Here is a 16,746-nt window from a genome sequence, read left to right on the forward strand (position 1 = left end):
CGACAGTGGATGAGTAAGATAAGAGGGGCATTTTGGCATTTCAAGATGACCCTCCGGTCAGGGTATCATCAAATCTTGCTAGAACCGGGGACCAGGTATATTACCACTTTTTCTACTCACCTGGACCCCCACTGTTAAGATATACTGAACTCTGGGATACCAAGGGCCTTCCAAAACACCATATTTGAAGTCCTGTCAGGGTTGACAGGAGTCATAAACCTGAGTGATGACAGCTTAGTCTTTGTCCCAGAAGCACCATGCTTGCCTCCAAAAAGTCCTCCAGAGACTGAAAGAATGAAGTTCACTTTCCACAAGGAGAAGTGTAAAATCCTAAGACTCCACATCAGCTTTTTCAGCTATAACTTCTCTGCAGAAGGTGTGGTATACCTGACCCTACCAAGGTGCAAGATATTAAATCTGCCCCAGCCAAGTCTTCCACAACTGTCATAAAAAGCTTTCTGGGCATGGTGAACTACCGAGGATGTTTGATTATGAACTTGACAACTCTCACTGCCCCTCTAGGAGAGCCTACAAAATTGGCTGCCAGCAGGGCATGGTAGGAAGAGTATGAGACGTGCAAATTTAGTCTCTTTTGTTTAGACAATGAACTTAAGATAAATGTAAGGAAAACCAAATTTATGGCAATTCTTCCACACAGAGGCTTTGAATGAACAATGTTGCTTGAGGGGCAAAGGATAGAGAGATTGAATGAATTTGATTACCTGTTGATTTGAGCACCTGTCCAGTACTAATTACTGGGTATACCAAGTTACCAAACCCCCTGATCCTGAAACACAGCACGGCAGCATTATTAAAATTTGCAATTAATTCCTCTATCCATCCAGTCTGTGTTGCCTTCGAATCATGGAGGTCCGAAGCTGTTGCTGCAGGTATCTATGGTGCAGAGCTGTGGGGTCATAGTAATGGTACTTAAAATCCCCCAAAGGACCCCTCTAATCTTTTAACTTGACTTAGAAATCCAGCCCAACGCCCATCTAATTTGAGTCTGACAAATTTTGCATTGGTTTGGAGCCTGGTTGACTCCTGAGTTGGCTAATTATAGTGAGAGCCTTCAAGACGTTTTGGATATGTCCCAGGGTGAGAGAAAGCTCCAGTGGCTGGCCTTTGGGAAACAGGCATGCTACTCACTAAGTTTGCAAAAGTATTGGTTAGATCCACGTTCAACTTCCCCTCTTGAAATAAAAACCCTGAAGGCAATCTACTGGGATCAGGTAGGGTCTGAACTACTCCATCGGCCTGGCTTGGGAAAATGGACTGAATCTTTCCTAGAATTTAAACCATTCTCTTCTCTAGAGAAATGCATGGATAAGATAGACCCTCCCATTCACAAAAGCATTGTGCATCAGATTTAGTTTGGGCACCTTATCCTTAGCAACTGCAACCAGCAAGTGGAAAGCCAATCACAGGGGTTCCAATTCCTGCCCTGCATGTGGAGAAGCTGAGGAAACTACAGATCATATATTGCTCTTTTGTTCAAAACACTATTAGCAGAGAAGGCACTAGACGTCTTTTAAGTACACACTACAGACCAGTGCATCGGTTGAGGATATTTAACTGTACCTCCAAAAATTTGTGATTTTATAGATCTGACTAGTGATACTATCATTGTTATGCCTGTGATTTTACTTATCTTAATGCATTGTTTTTTGACATTTCTTTTGAAGTAACTTACTCGTACTGTATATTTATGCTTATTGCTTTTATGGTCTATAAATGAAAAAGAAAGTATAAGACGTTGCCCCAGAACACTAACAACACCATGTTGGCTGAGATTACACTGGTATAGTTTGATCCTGTGAGTGATTCCGAGCTGTCAGTGGACAACAGCCCCATAGGAGTTGGAGCAGTACTCTTGCAAAGACAGCTGTTTCGAGAATGGGATCTAGTGGGGTATGCTATTTGGGGTCTCGGTCCTACAGAGCAATGACATTCTCAAATAGAACAGGAAGTGACTGCAATCCTCTAGGGGTGCCGTCATTTTTACTAATGTTTGTATGGCCAGCCATTTGTTGTTCACACCAACCACAAACTGTTTACCCCCTCTTTTGAAGATCCATTTCCACCCCAGCCCACCACAAAACAAAAAATGTATCCTGCAGCTGTAAGAGTAGTTATTCTCTGTGGAGTACAAGCCAGGGTCTCATTTCTTGGCGGGCTGTCTATCACAACATGGCTGGTTGGCCAGAGGAGAAGAGGAAGCAAATGCCCAAGAGACTGAAGAGTTTGTGCGGTTAGTAGAGAGATCCTGTCCACAACTGTCACTAAAGGAAATTACATGGGCCAGTGAGACAGATGACTATCTGCAGCAAGCATTGGAAGCAGTCCAGAGAGGTTTCTGTATTACTCTAAAACCCATGTATCAAGAAGGAAGCCCCAGGAGATGCAACAGATGCTAACTTCTCTTTACAACATACACCTAGAACAGATGGCATCAGAACAAGGCTGCTTGGTGAGGGGCCATAGGCTGGTAATATCCCAGAGCCTGGCAATGTGTGTAGTTCACATTGTCCAGAGAGGCCACCAGGGAAGATTAAAATGAAAAACTGTAGTTAGCTGCATGACGAGCAAAAGTGAGGAATCTGCAGGTGGAGGATCAGGTGTTGACCAGAGACTGCCATTGAGGCAGTAATTTTCACCGACTGGTGAAGCTGGCTCCCTGGAAATTAGTGCAGATAGGAGGTACCATGGTGACTGCCCGTAGAGGTGGGCAAAACCTCATCTGAAATATATCTTCTTTCTAATGGTTGTTATGTTATGTTATGTTACTGGGATTTATATAGCGCGCGATTACCCAAGGGTGTGCTGGTGCTACCCATTATTCCTAAAGGAAGGGACAGAAGCTTTCACACTACCTATTAAACAACCAGGTCTTCAAGCTCTTCCTGAAGGCCAGAAGATCAGGGCACATTCTAAGATAGGGCGGAAGGTTGTTCCATGCCTTGGTGGCTCGCAAAATGAAGCTTCTTCCGCCCCAGGAAGCCTTCCTTATCCGTGGAACTATCGCCAACCTGGCTTCCATTGACCGTAACGTCCTTTTAGGATGATACCATTGGATGTTTTGTTTCAGGAACTCCGGGCCCATGCCCTGAAGTGCCTTAAACACAATACAAAGGGTTGTGGAACAATGACTATTCGATAACACTGTTTCCTAGAATGTAGTAAGGATATCCCAGCTAGACGAGGTAACCCAGAGGTTACTAGTGCGACAAGCCCCTGGGAAACTAAGGAGGTTCCTCCTGCTGAGAAGGTTCCTATGTCATCTAAGTTGAGAAGCAATCATCCTCTGTACAACCTGCAAGTGGAACCTACATGATCTCAGAAATAGCATCATCTCAGAGACTTTGTACAATAATTGACATGTTGTGTTGAGTGGGCGGGTTGATGAAGTTCTGTGTTTTTTAGAAGAATGTAGTATTGTGCATGTGCTAATACTGGGGGATACACTGTAACACCATTTGGTGCTCTCCTGTAGACATGTGCTGTAGAATAAATAGACACACCCTTGCGCCATGGGAGAGGTCCCAGTTGATCACCTGAACGAGTGTGTCTTGGTCGTAAATTAATTGTCAGGCCTGCCTACACCACAGTACACTTCAGTGAGAGGCACATAATTACTAATCACTATTTAAGGGAGTTTGTAACCTGAGATGCTTTTCCTTTGAGAAAAAAAGACATTATGTGGTGCTTCATCATTATTCTCAGGGATGAAAATAAGATGTTTTTTCTATGGAATTTAATAAAGATGCCAGATAAACTGATTGCCATTTTGGGATAACTTGTATTGGGCAGCTGAATCCCAGTTAACCTTTCATTGTGCCTCAGGATTCGAAACTGGTGAGGGACAGATAAAATTGTCAGACATTGTTGTAGAGCATGGGTCAAGAAACTTAATGTAGGGATCTTGCAATTCTTCTCGGACCCTCATATTTCTCTCCATCCTTGCAGCATTCCAAGCTCACTTCCTTGTCCCTTTCCAACTCCACCATGTTGAATTTTGAAACCATGTCCACATTGCATATTTTATGGTCATCTGTCTTTACAGCATTAGTAAACAATTTGATTATTCTTTATTGGCTTCACACGTTTTGAAATTCCAGCACCAGACCGTGGAGGTGTGATCCTTACCCAGTTTCCAACCTTAATACATGTTACCTTCCCTTTATTCTGATTGTCAAACTCTTTCTTCCTTCATTTTATCTATTTTTTGTTTTACTTTACCATTTTGCTGCATCGACATTGCCTTTGACACCAATGTATCTTCTTTATTTACCCAACTAGGGCACATCACACTAATCGGCATTCTTACGCTGAAAAGTTCAAACACTGCAATACCCATAGTAGAAAGGGGTGTTAGCTTATATGCTCTTACTTTATCATGAACTCCCTCCAACCATTACCTATTGGTCATCCTTGAGCACTGTATGTTTTCTTTCAACACTTTGTTGAATCTCTCAATGATGCCATTGCATTCTGGGGGATAAATAGCATATTCTTATGAACTATGCCTTTGTCTCTTAGAGAATGTTCCATTTCTCTTGATTTTAATTTTACCCCATTATCAGTTAAGAGCACCGAAGGACAACCCTCTTGATCAAATAACTTTTCAAGAAAAGTTATCACAGTCCACTTCACCACAGAAGTTACAACTGCAACCTCTGGCCAACGTGAATACCAATCAATACAACTCAAAATATAATCAGCAACACTCCCAGATCTAATAGGACCAACAATGTCAAGAAGAGAACTTCCTCACAATCTGGGTAGAGATCTGCACTTCAAAAATGTTTTCACTACGTAGACAGTCAACGCAATCCCTCCTTTTCTCTGTGCCATCAAGTCCATTCCAGGCCATCAATAGTAAGTTCTAATCCTCATTTTTGTCTTTGAGATCCCAAGGTCACTCTCATTTCCCGATGAAATGATACAATTTCTCAATGTGGTGGGAGGAATCAACCTATTACCTCCAAAGAGCAAACCACTGCTAACCGACAATACCTGTCACTTCCAAAACCCTTTCACTTCGTGTTTACAATCTTATCTTCTTGACCATTCTGACAATATGCATTGCTTTACTGTCTGCAGATCCTGATCCCATTTCACTTCATCTATTCATTCCTCCTCAAGTCTATACAAGTCTACTTTGGATGAGAGTTATGTGAGGATGAATTCAGAGTATTTGAGGTCACAGACTATCATCCTCACATAACTCTCATCCAAAATTCCACTCTTGTCCTCAACCCAAAGTTCTTCACAACACATGCAAGATACGCAGTCCGATAATATATTTTTAGCTCTTGGAACATACTCTACTCCAAAATGAAATTCTTGTAACGCAATTACAAGCTTGCATTTTCTAGTGGATACTGCATTGATGCCTTTAGACATGAATATCTCTTTCACAGGTTTATGATCAGTCCTAATCATACGTTCACTTCCCTATAAAACCTTTAGCAGCTTTCTAACTGCCAGGCACCCCAATGTTTCCTTCTCAATAACTGAGTACTTCAGTTCTGCCACTTTTAAGCTTCTAGATACAAACATAATGTTTTTTTTCTCTGCCATTGAACTACTTGCAGAAGAGCGGCATCCAAACTTTTCTCACTGGCGTGCGTCATCAGCACCGTATCCTGCCTTGTTTAAAACTTGATAGACTGGGGTCATCCTTCAATTTAGACTTTATTGTCACAAAATAATTTTGACAATCCTCACTCTATTTAGATTCCACCCCTTTTTTAAGCAGTTCTCTCATGTTAACACTCTTCTCTGCAAACCTGTGCTACAAATTTACCATAGTACTCCGCCATGCCAAGAAACTTAATCAATTTTTCCTTGTTCTCAGGTGTCAGCATTTTACTAATGACAGTCACTAGTTCTTCCCCAGGACTGATTCCACTAGGGGATATTTCATGCCCTAAGAGTTCAATACTGTCCACATTAAATTTACAGGTGCTCAATTTAAGAGTGAGACCACAAGCATCTAGCTTGGCAAGGACAGCATGCAACCTCTCATCATATTTATTTTACTGAACACTACTAAATCGTCCTGATAAATCTTGATCCCAGGTACACCTTCCAAGACACCCTACATCACCCTTTAAAAAACAGCAGAAGACTAGACTAACCAAAAAGGCATTCTATTGAACGTGCTAACCGAGGTAACAAAAGACATCGAATATTGAGACAAAGGATGTAATCTTATCTGGTGATGTGCGGATGTCAAGACCAGGGAAGAAAAACTCTTTGCACTCCCTATTGAACTTAATAGTTTTGTTATATTTGGTAGAGGGTACCTGTCCACTATGATGCATCTATTGAGTTCACACAAATTGACCCAAAATCTCACCTCACCGTTCACTTTCCTCACTATGACCACAGGGGACAACCACTCAGACCCCTCTACTTTCTCAATAATACCGTCTATCTCTAACCTTCATGTCCTCGCTCACTACCAAGGGAACATTACACACCTTACAGACTCTTAGAATTTATCCTGGTTTGATTTTTATGAACTGATGGTACTTCTTCAGACAACCCAAGCCACCTTTGAACACATTTGGATAAGAACGTCCATACTCTTGGCTGCACTGCACAATATTCACCCTTTCTCTAATTCTCCTGGCAAGGGATTCATTCAGGTCCAAATAAACACCCAGATCTCCCTGGTGAATCCAACTTATAAGGGAATCTCCTCTCATGGACACATAAACCTTCCCCACTGTGATTCTGTCACTAAGCTCAATGTCACATTGGAAATACCATAAAAGTTTAATAGGTTCCCCTCCATATCCTCAAGGTTTTATATCTGCTTTGAACAACTTGACTTTTCCTTTCAATTCGCAATCAGAAAACACTTTTTGGTACTAAGGTAGTTTTAGCCCCAGAGTCAAACAACATGCTCACCTTAGCACCTCCCACACTCACCACATCCAACTGGATCTTCCTTTCCCTTTCCTTTACTTTGGCATCCACTTGCAATACAATCAAATTACAATCATCCTCTGACTCATACTTCACTTCCTATACCTTGCCTTTGCCACTACCAGACTTGCAATAGGACATGAATTGACCCTTGTGTTCATATGTTTTTCAAATGGCCTTCAAACCTGGGCAACTCTTGCAATTAGCCAGATGTGATGAGCTATTGCAACGGAAGCAACAAAGTTGGGTTATTTCAACATCTTTAAAGCTGTCCTTAGAATTCTTGCATTTTTCTTTATATTCTTTGAAGTTGTCTTTTTAAAATGTTTTAACTCTTACACTACGACTTTTATCACCATCACCGTTTTTATAAACACCCTTTTCATACTCATTAGATTCCATCTTGATAAGATCAACACACGCCATTGAATGCACAAGCGTTTTTACTGTGATCAACACATCACTCCATGTCAGATTATCACAAAGCTTCCCTGGCTTTTTCAATAACACAACCAAGTAAAATTGATCCCTTAACCTTTCCTCACATGAAGTGCTAAAATTACATGTAGATGCTAACTTGCTCAATGATGTTATATACTCTTCCACTGACTCATCGGACTTTTGCATTTGCTTCCCAAAAACTATAACACGGTGCTCACCGTTGGGAGGTAATGCAAGTCCAACTTCTTTATACTGATACCAAATTAATTTGAGTCCACTGAGTCAAAATCACTTAATTCAAGAAGATGTTCAAATACTTCTTGCCCTTCTGGGCCCAAACAGTGCATCAAAAGGGAAGTTTTATGCCCTGCACTTACAAACATTCCACAAACCTTGGCACAATGGAAAAATACTTTTCCAATTTAGACGAATGCTGAATTGGTTCCCCTGGTGACGACAGAAAAAATGGAGGGTGAATCATGTTTTGCACAATACAATTGCTAAACTGTTGCCTAAAAAAAATGCAATTGCAAAACAGACTTTAACTACATCACAGCTATACGATTAGTCCTAAATGCTGTTAGTACTAGCTGATTTTACCTCTTTCCACTAGAGACAGCACACTAGTAGTACGCTCTGCTCAATGTAATTTATGCAAGCATACACATGCTCTGTCAAGGAGTCTCTTTTTAATTTTTTTTTAATTTAATTTTATGCCGTCATCTTTAAGGCGAAAAGAAAAGATATTTACATCTCTGAATTCATACATTATATTACAGTATACTCTTGAGGTTCTCAAATAACATTGAAAAAGGAAAGAAGAAAAAAGAAAAACATAAGAAAAACAGCAAGCATAGATTAACCCATTTCTATCCTACTTGCCGGCTCCCCCTGGTTTCCTTTAAGTCAGTCTGTCATCGGTGCCCAGATCTTACCCCCTGTCACTCTGGCTTGGTGGCCCTTGTTTTTATAGAGTGCCATTTCGAGAATATTTATATTCAATAAACGATGTAGCCAAGCAGTAAATATGGGGGGTTCCAAATCCTTCCATGCAGTAGCAATTAATTAGTCTTGCTACCGCAATTGTAACAAACACAAAGTCCCGATGTGCTGATGGTAGCCCCATTCGGCTATCATATCCAATTAGCATCAGTGACGCGCTAATAGTAATTGCACAATTAATTGAATTTTCCCAGAATTTCTCTATACACTTTTCCAACAAAATCAGGGACTTGCATGCGTAAAGCATATGTATAGTATCGGCAGGGCTATGCTGATATCTAGGGCATTGATCTGATTCTCCTTTCCCCCAGCTCAAAAGTTTGGCTGGGGTATAATATATGTTAAATAGGGTTTTATAGTGTTGCGCTTTAAGGTTTGTTGCAAAAAAGATATGTTTCCCTAATTCTAATGACATATCTAGATCAATATCATTATCCCCAATTTTTGATGCCCACCTTGTCTCAGTTTTACCTAAATCATCAGGTATTGTTTCCATCAGCATATTATAATAATCCCCGATCAGCCCGTCCCCCAAAATAGCTTGTCCATTAGAGGTATTGATCGAAGGTTGTCCTGTTTTACACCTGAATTTTTTAGGCACCCCCTGATTTGGATATATTTAAAATACGATCTGCTGTTGATCCCAAATTTTTTAACTAATTCCGGGAATTATAGCATTTCCAATTTATCACTAATTAAGCTTGCTACCTGATGTATACCAGCCTGTGCCCAAGCTCTAGACATAACATCCGATAGCTCCGCAGGGAAAAACAAAGAACCCCATAAGGGGGTATATCTACTGCATTTGGGGATTTTCATAATTGTACTTGCTTTAATTCATACCATTCTAGCTGCTTATAAACACTTAAATCTGACCTTTTTATAGTAACTGGGCTCGAGTTGTCTTTCAAAAAAAGTCCTGTTGCTTCCTCCCCAATAGTCAGATGGTATATAGATCGTAAGCCCTCCTCCCGTGCAGAGCTATCTGCTCCCAGCAGGGCACCCATTTGTTGCAGAAAAGCTGCCCAATAATAAAAAATTAAGTTTGGAGCAGCCCAGCCACCTCTCTCTCGCGGAAGGGTTAAAGATTTTAAAGCACGTCGAGTTTTTTGATAGTTTCATATAAAGTTTGAAAAAATAGAGTTCATTTTCTGAAATGCATTACCGGACAATTCTAAGGGGATGGAGCAGAATAGATATAAAAATCTAGGAAAAATCATCATTTTTAAAACATTTACTCTCCCCACTATCGATAAGTGCAGCTTATCCAACCGTCTGAGCTCGGGGGTAACCTCCTCCAACACTATATCAAGATTATTTGCCCACAACATATCTTGCTCTGGACCTATCTTTACCCCTAGGTATGTTGCTGATTCTGTCTGTCGCTGATCCCGTAAATTACATTGTTCTGTGCTAATTATCTGAGTCTTTCCCTTGTTCAAACAGTACCCTGACCTGCTCCCAAATTTCTCCGACATACTCTCAAGTTCTAATATTGCCTTTGTTGGGTTCGGTGTAACCACAGCGATATCGTCTGCGTAGACGAGTACCTTCGTCTCATAGCCATTTGCTTTAAAAGGTTCAATCACAGAGTTCTGAATTATCTGGTTAATGAACGGATCAAGATATATGGCGAAGAGAATGGGGAGCACAGACATCCGTGTCTAGTACCTCTTGCCACCACTATTGGGTCTGATGTCCCCATAACCTGTAATCTGGCATAAGGTTTATGATACATCGCCTGAATAGCAGTAATCATTTTGGGGCCAAACCCTCTCTCTACTAAGGCTCCCCATAAATATTGCCATGTCACTCTATTGAAGGCTTTCTCGGCATCCAAGAGGATCACAGCCAGTCCATCCCCCCTAGTCTCGGCTATATCCAGCAGAGAAACTACCCGTCGTATATGGTCGGTAGTACCCTGCCAGGTACGAAGCCATGTTGTCATGGCGAAACCAAACTGGCTATGACCCTCTGAAGCCGTGTCGCTAAATTTTTAGAATACATCTTCGCATCTGAATTTATCAGTGAAATGGGGCAATATAAACCAGGCAGTGTCGATGGTTTCCCCTTTTTATGAAATAATATTATGTCCGTGTCCTGCCAAGACTTGGGAGGGAGTTCTCGATATTGAACATCTAAAAAAAAGATCATGGAGTAATATAGACAGATCAGCTTGGAGTATTTTATATATCTCCACTGGGATTTTATCTGGGCCTGCAGCTTTCCCAGAAGAGAGAGAGTTTAAATCCGACACAGTTTCTTCCAGCGTGAGCTCTTCTTCCAGCATATAGCGGGATCTAATCTGCTAAATTGTGGATACTCCTCTATGGCAGCTAATTAATTATAGCTAAGATCCGCCTGATATAGCTTCTTATATAACTGTTCAAAAACCCCCATTATCTTGGCAGAAGTTGTTTCCACCTGCCCCTTGGCATTTTTAATTTCCGTTAATATTATTGCGAGAGACCTTTTGTCTAGTCCTAAGGGCCAAAAGTCTACCAGTCTTTTCCCCATATTCATATAGCTCTCTGTGATGTGTTTGATACGTCTGAGCAACTTGCATCTGAAAAAAGCTATTTAGCTCTGTTTTAGTGATGATTAACTGATTCTTAACCGCAGTTAGTGTGTCTGGTTCTCCCTGATGTAGCAAATTGATGTGTTCTGTCTCTAGCTGTGCCAGCCGGGTCATAAGGGAGGTAACAGACTCCTCGGCAGCTTCCGCTACTGGCCTACATACCTTATTATTTCCCCCCTTAAACACCCTTTATATGTATCCCACACAATCGTACGAGAAGCATTATATCGATTAATTTAAAAAAATTCTCTAGACCAATTTTTAATAAATGTAATAAAATCCTCATCTACTAACAATTTCAAAAGACCAGGATCGGAGTTCCCTTTCCGAGCCTTGACCCGTTATTTCTAGTAAAAGTGGGTTGTTTTATGAAAAAATTTGCGGCATCTTTGTTATCGCAACCGCCCCCAGAATGCTTGCTGAAACCAAAAAATAGTCTAGGTGAACATTTTTTTGATAGGGGCATGAGAAATATGTATACCCAGGATCAATATTGTGCTTGGCTGCCCACACATCTACCAGACCATGGCTGGATTTAAAGTTATTTATGGCCCGATTGACCGGTGGTTTTCTCCCCTTATACTTCAGCCCGGTCTCACTTGAGATCCTGAAATGGATATTAAAATCTCCACATACTGTTAGAGGTGTTGGCCACGCAGCAAGCTCCATCTCTAATACTTCCCAGATCTCGGGATCGTCCTGGTTTGAAGCATATATTACCCCAACCGTCACCCCTGTATTTAAAGTAACAATTGCGCATCGGCCCCATTTATCCACCAGAGTAAGTTTGCTAATACCCACTTGCCGTTTGATAAATATCACTACTCCCCTAATCATGGACGTCTGTGTGGAGCAAACTGCCAGATCGTATCCTGTTAACTGAAGGATTCCCCTATTATTCCATGGGATGTGGGTCTCCTGTAAGCAAATAATTTCAGGGTTAATAAAGCGCAAGATCTCGAATACCTTAGCTCTTTTTGCTCTGTTATTCAGGCCTGCCACATTGATTGAACTGATCCGTAGTTTATCCATACCCTTCTCCCAAAATGAGCCATCTGTTTAGCCTACCATTCCATTTTTTATCTATTCTTTCCTTTTCTTTATTTACTTTATTTCTGAATCTCCTCACTTTGATGCACCTAAGCTGGCTTTTCTTCCCCTTGCTCCCAGTCCCACCCCACCCCTCCTTCCTCCCACCCCCCTGAACCCCCTCTCACTTCTCCCACCCTTCACCCCAACCTTGAAAGCTACTACACTGATGGTCTAGGTCGGATGATACAGCTCTTAGCATGATCTGTGAGTCCCCTCCAGTTTTTTCCATAATACATCCAAAAGTAACCATACTTCCCTTATTGATATATCAAATATACCTTAACCTACACTCCTGTATCATATAACACCTACCATCCTATTGCCCACCATCACCACTATGAATTAAGTGCAAAAATAACCAGCAAGTCCATCAGTAATAGCTAAGAAAAAGAGAAAGGGGAGAAGAAAAGATATCTCTTATCAGTCCCATAGTCAGTTTCATGAAGCCTATATAGATCCAGCCTCCCTAGCCTTTCCTATTTAATTAATCCAAAAACGCATTCGCTTTAATTTCTGATGTGAAGTAGCAGGCACTATCTTCAATTACAACTTTTAATTTTGCTGGGTTCAAGAGGTATGCCTGGGCCCCCCTTTCTTGAAAAGGGTTTATCATCTGTCGTAACCTCCATCACCTTTCGACCATCACATGACAGACGTCAGGTCTTGTGAAGAACTCAACATCATATAACCGGCGTTTATGATCTGGTCTGGCCTTTTCAAATATAATCTGACGAAGGAGATCATTTCCAAAAAACACGAGGACTGCTTGAGGTCTGACGTCTGCACCTGTCTGCTGTTTCATCACCAAAGGGACCCGGTATGCTCGTAGGATTTACTGGGCCTAGTTGCAACCTTCTACCTCAGGAAACGCCTTGGCTAAAAGATCGACCATTTTTCAATGGATATCCGTACCCCCTTTGTTTTCAGAAATGCCCAAAAACCGCAGATTGTTTCTTTGTTGTCAGTTTTACTGATCTTCGAGCTTCCACTGCACATCTATGAGTCTAGCTTCATGTGATGTAGTTTGCAGCTGCTTTGATACCATTTCGGACTCAATAATACCAGCTCTTGTTTCAAGATCAGTTAGACGATCCGAAATTTCACTGCATGTTTTAGCGATTTTGTGAACTGAGCCTTGAACTTTTCGAATAGTGGCTTGAGATCGCATGCTATCTTGTCTAGCCTCCTCACAATGGGCCATGACTGATTGTAATATTGCATCCAACGTTGCTGTGGGCACCACTTCCGTATTGAAGGGAGGTTTCGTTATATCCCCCACTAGCAAGCTAGAGGGTGAGTAGTCCCAGTTCAGATCTTGCTCTCCCTGCTTAGTTCGGGCTGACTGAGTAAAAATTAGCTGTTGCTTCTATATCCGTTTCTTTTCCCTGCTGGGTCTTTTGTACAAGATGTTAAGCCCATGCATGGGGTAAACCATCATCCATAACACCTATGGGTTGTTTTCTTTCCATAGAGTTTTCCAAACCCTTATCGTTACCGAAGGTTTGGCCCAGGTTTTTGCTCGACTGAGGTTCGCTAATAGGGGTCCAGAACCTTGTTGGGCTAAGTCACCTTCTGCTACCCCTGTCACAACCTTCTTTGGTGCTTCAGCCATTTCATCATTGTTAGCCATAGCCTGCATCTGTGTCTGCATCTGCTCTGACTGCTTCACGTGGGGCAGCGTTCTCCCCGGAGTATCCTTCCGGGTCAGATTCTGACTTCGTCGTCCTGGCGCTTGAGTTATTCCTGCTCCCCGATCCGTCATGGCCATGCTATCCTCCAATGTCCGGGACTTCACCGGCGTTGCAGCTGTGTCCCTCGGAGGTGGACTCTCCGCTATCTGGTTCTTAGCAGCTTTTGCCCGTGTCGCTGACGGAGCCCCTTTCGGCTTCATTTCCTTTCGACCCCCAGAGCGTCGCTCTGCCAGCAATTCATGTGGAAGTCCTTGCCGCTCGCATCCAGTACCGCATCCAGTACCGCAGGCGAGGCTCAAAGATTGCCAGATCCGCCAGCAGGTAAGGGCCACTTCTTGTCATAAGTCTTCTCTTTCTGAGAGATATGAACCGTGCTTAATCTTATCTTCTGTGATCTTAAGCAGCAGGTCCTCACTAGCCTGCTGCCATCTTGCTTTCCTCTCTGTCAATGAGTCTCAACTGAGTTAGCACTGTGTATCAAAAATATCCAGGGTCCCCAAAAGGTGTGTAAATCACCGTCTACTCAAATCATGTTAATACTGAAATTATACATAAATGAGCAAAGAATGGCAGTTATAATAAATGGTGTGTGCATCACCAAAGAAAATTCAACCTTCTCAGTGTGTGCCAAGGTGAGCAAATCACCAATAAATTCAAATTGACAATGGTGCAGACAATATTCCAACTATGGCCATTGGTGTGCAAATCACTGAAAAAGGCGAGCTTCAGTGTTCACACTAGCACCATTGATTTGCAATACCAATGCTAAGGGTAATGGTACATTCAATAGGACCACGGTGGCATGATAAGTGTGATGTAGCTTGGTCACTCCTCTGCCAACCATGATTGACCATTTTAGCTGTCTCCGATAAGTGACGCACCCGGCTAAAAGTCGGGTGAAACCGGGAGAGTAGCGGTACCAATGATGCTAGTGCTCAGTACAATTTAATATTACAGTCATCAGGTTCATGCAGCTTGGCCACAAACTAATACAACCGCTGCTGAAGCCTCGCTGATGAAAATAATTCACTGTTGAAAGTCAACGATACGAACAGCACACTCTCCTTAATTGCAAGCAGGAGCTGTTGAGGACTGCATGAAGTCATTTCCGCTCGTTGCAAGTGTGAAAAGGATGGTGCCACACTTCAAAGGTTGTCTTCTTTAAGACGGTGAAATTCCAAGATATTTTAACTCCAATCAGCTAGGCATGATCTGTCTCCACTAAGTCAGCTCTCCAATTCCTGATTTGTTTGAATCTACATTCTTAGGATCTGTGTTAACCTAGCAACAGGCCAGGCACGCTCAGAGAAGTTCTACACTGCAATCACAAGTTTGATGTAAAGGCGCCAGGAGCAAAATATTTTTATGTTATATGGACAGGGACTCCAGTGGATACCAACAGTGCACTGGCACTACTGCATGCAGATTTATGTATCCTCTGATTCGTAAACCTTTGATTGGCTGTTTATAGACTTAATAAAATAGTCATTTTGAAAAGTTGCACTCCTTCCCTTCCGCTCTGAACCCACCGATATCAACTGCAGAGTACCACAGGAATCATCTCTCAGCCCTACACTCTTCAACATCTACATGGACCCCCTCACCGCCATCCTCAGACAGCATGGGCTCAGCATCGTATCCTACGCTGGTGACACTCAGCTCATCCTCTCCCTCATGAAGAATCCCGAAGGCACTCACACATCGCGGCCAAGACCTGCAGCGAGCTCCTGGTGAACATCAGATGCTCCCCGAACCTGTGCACGTTCAGGAAGGACCTCAAGACCTGGCTCTTCGACTGATCCAGAGCCACCTCCCCCCCACCCCCAAGCGCCTTGAGACCCTCATGGGTGAGTAGCGTGCTATATAAACCCCTGATTGCTTGATTGATTGACTTACTGCATCAACAGCAATTACCAATTAAGGAAAGACAAGCACTCTTGCAAGCAAACTTTGAGACAGTCTTGGTTTTCACTTGTTTATAAACACCAGAAATGGTTATGATACTTTTAATGTATTTTCCACAAAGATTTATGTAGTTATCATGTTGTAAGGGATTGAAGTAGTATTATTAATTCTGTAAAAATGTTTACAATGTTAAGTCACATTTTGGGATAAAGTGTTTTATTTCATACATAGCAAATATGAGGGATCTGTTCAGGGTCAGACTGGGACAGAAGATAGGCCCATGCACCAAAATAAAACTGGCCCCATTAGTGAACCAGACAGCTAAAAAGTGTGCAAATCAGACAGTTATGAACTTGGGGTTGCTTGGGGCTGACAGGGATGGCTGCCTCTCAGCAGTGCTCCGCTGCGTGACCGGGTGAGTCGAGCCCTTCCTGACCAGACGTCTTCATCCGGCGCCACTCTACGTGCCATCATGAAGGCATTAACTGCTCTGCGGCTGCCAAATTTTTCCCTGACACTGCTGTGAGCGATTTTTCTTCTTTTTTTCGGACGGAGCGTTTCCTCTCAGGACTCGTGCCAGCCATTTTGTTTTTCACTGCGAAGATGATTTCCCTCTACTGAACAGAGGAAGTGATTTCTCACCAATCTCCTCATTATTCTCTGCTCGCAGCAATGTTCTTTCGCACACTGGATGTTTATTCTCTCAAATGACTGCCAGAATTTTACTCAATGGTCTTGAATGGCATTTTTGATTACACTTTGCTCCTGCCAGGGATCCCTGCGGCCCTGCTCTCTGTTTCTCTGAACAACATTTTATTGAAACCAGTGATGAACTATTCTATTATTTATAATACCAGTTTTTAAGGCATATCTTTCAAATATATAGAGCTTTTTATATCTTTAACTCCTTTGTGTATGGGGAGAACGAAGTCTGCCAGTCGTGCTAGTAGCACCTCTGTCACTCCTCCATCTGTGGTGGATTATAACTAGGGGTGGGCCGAATTTGCGGAATCGCGTTACGCAAATCTCCGCGAAACGGTAAAAAATCTCCGCGAACATGCAGAAATTCCGCGAACACGCGGAATTGCTTGGTCGCGA

At 42.3% G+C, this 16,746-nt stretch overlaps 1 protein-coding gene across 1 annotated transcript in view; it reads right to left on the reverse strand.

The window, feature by feature from the left end:
- The window catches only part of LOC146823178 (putative G protein-coupled receptor 141), a 30,351-nt gene extending 16,408 nt beyond the window's left edge, over positions 1–13,943 (reverse strand). The window contains exons 1-2 of the mRNA XM_085606382.1: positions 13,548–13,943; positions 9,863–9,986 (exon numbers count right to left, since the gene is read on the reverse strand). Of these exons, the coding sequence (XP_085462508.1) occupies positions 9,863–9,986; positions 13,548–13,943 (520 nt within the window). The remainder of the gene's footprint in view (positions 1–9,862; positions 9,987–13,547) is intronic.
- Between the last annotated feature and the right edge of the window lie 2,803 nt (positions 13,944–16,746).

The sequence above is a fragment of the Triturus cristatus genome, chromosome 5_2 (assembly GCF_964204655.1).
Source record: "Triturus cristatus chromosome 5_2, aTriCri1.1, whole genome shotgun sequence".
NCBI lineage: Eukaryota > Metazoa > Chordata > Amphibia > Caudata > Salamandridae > Triturus > Triturus cristatus.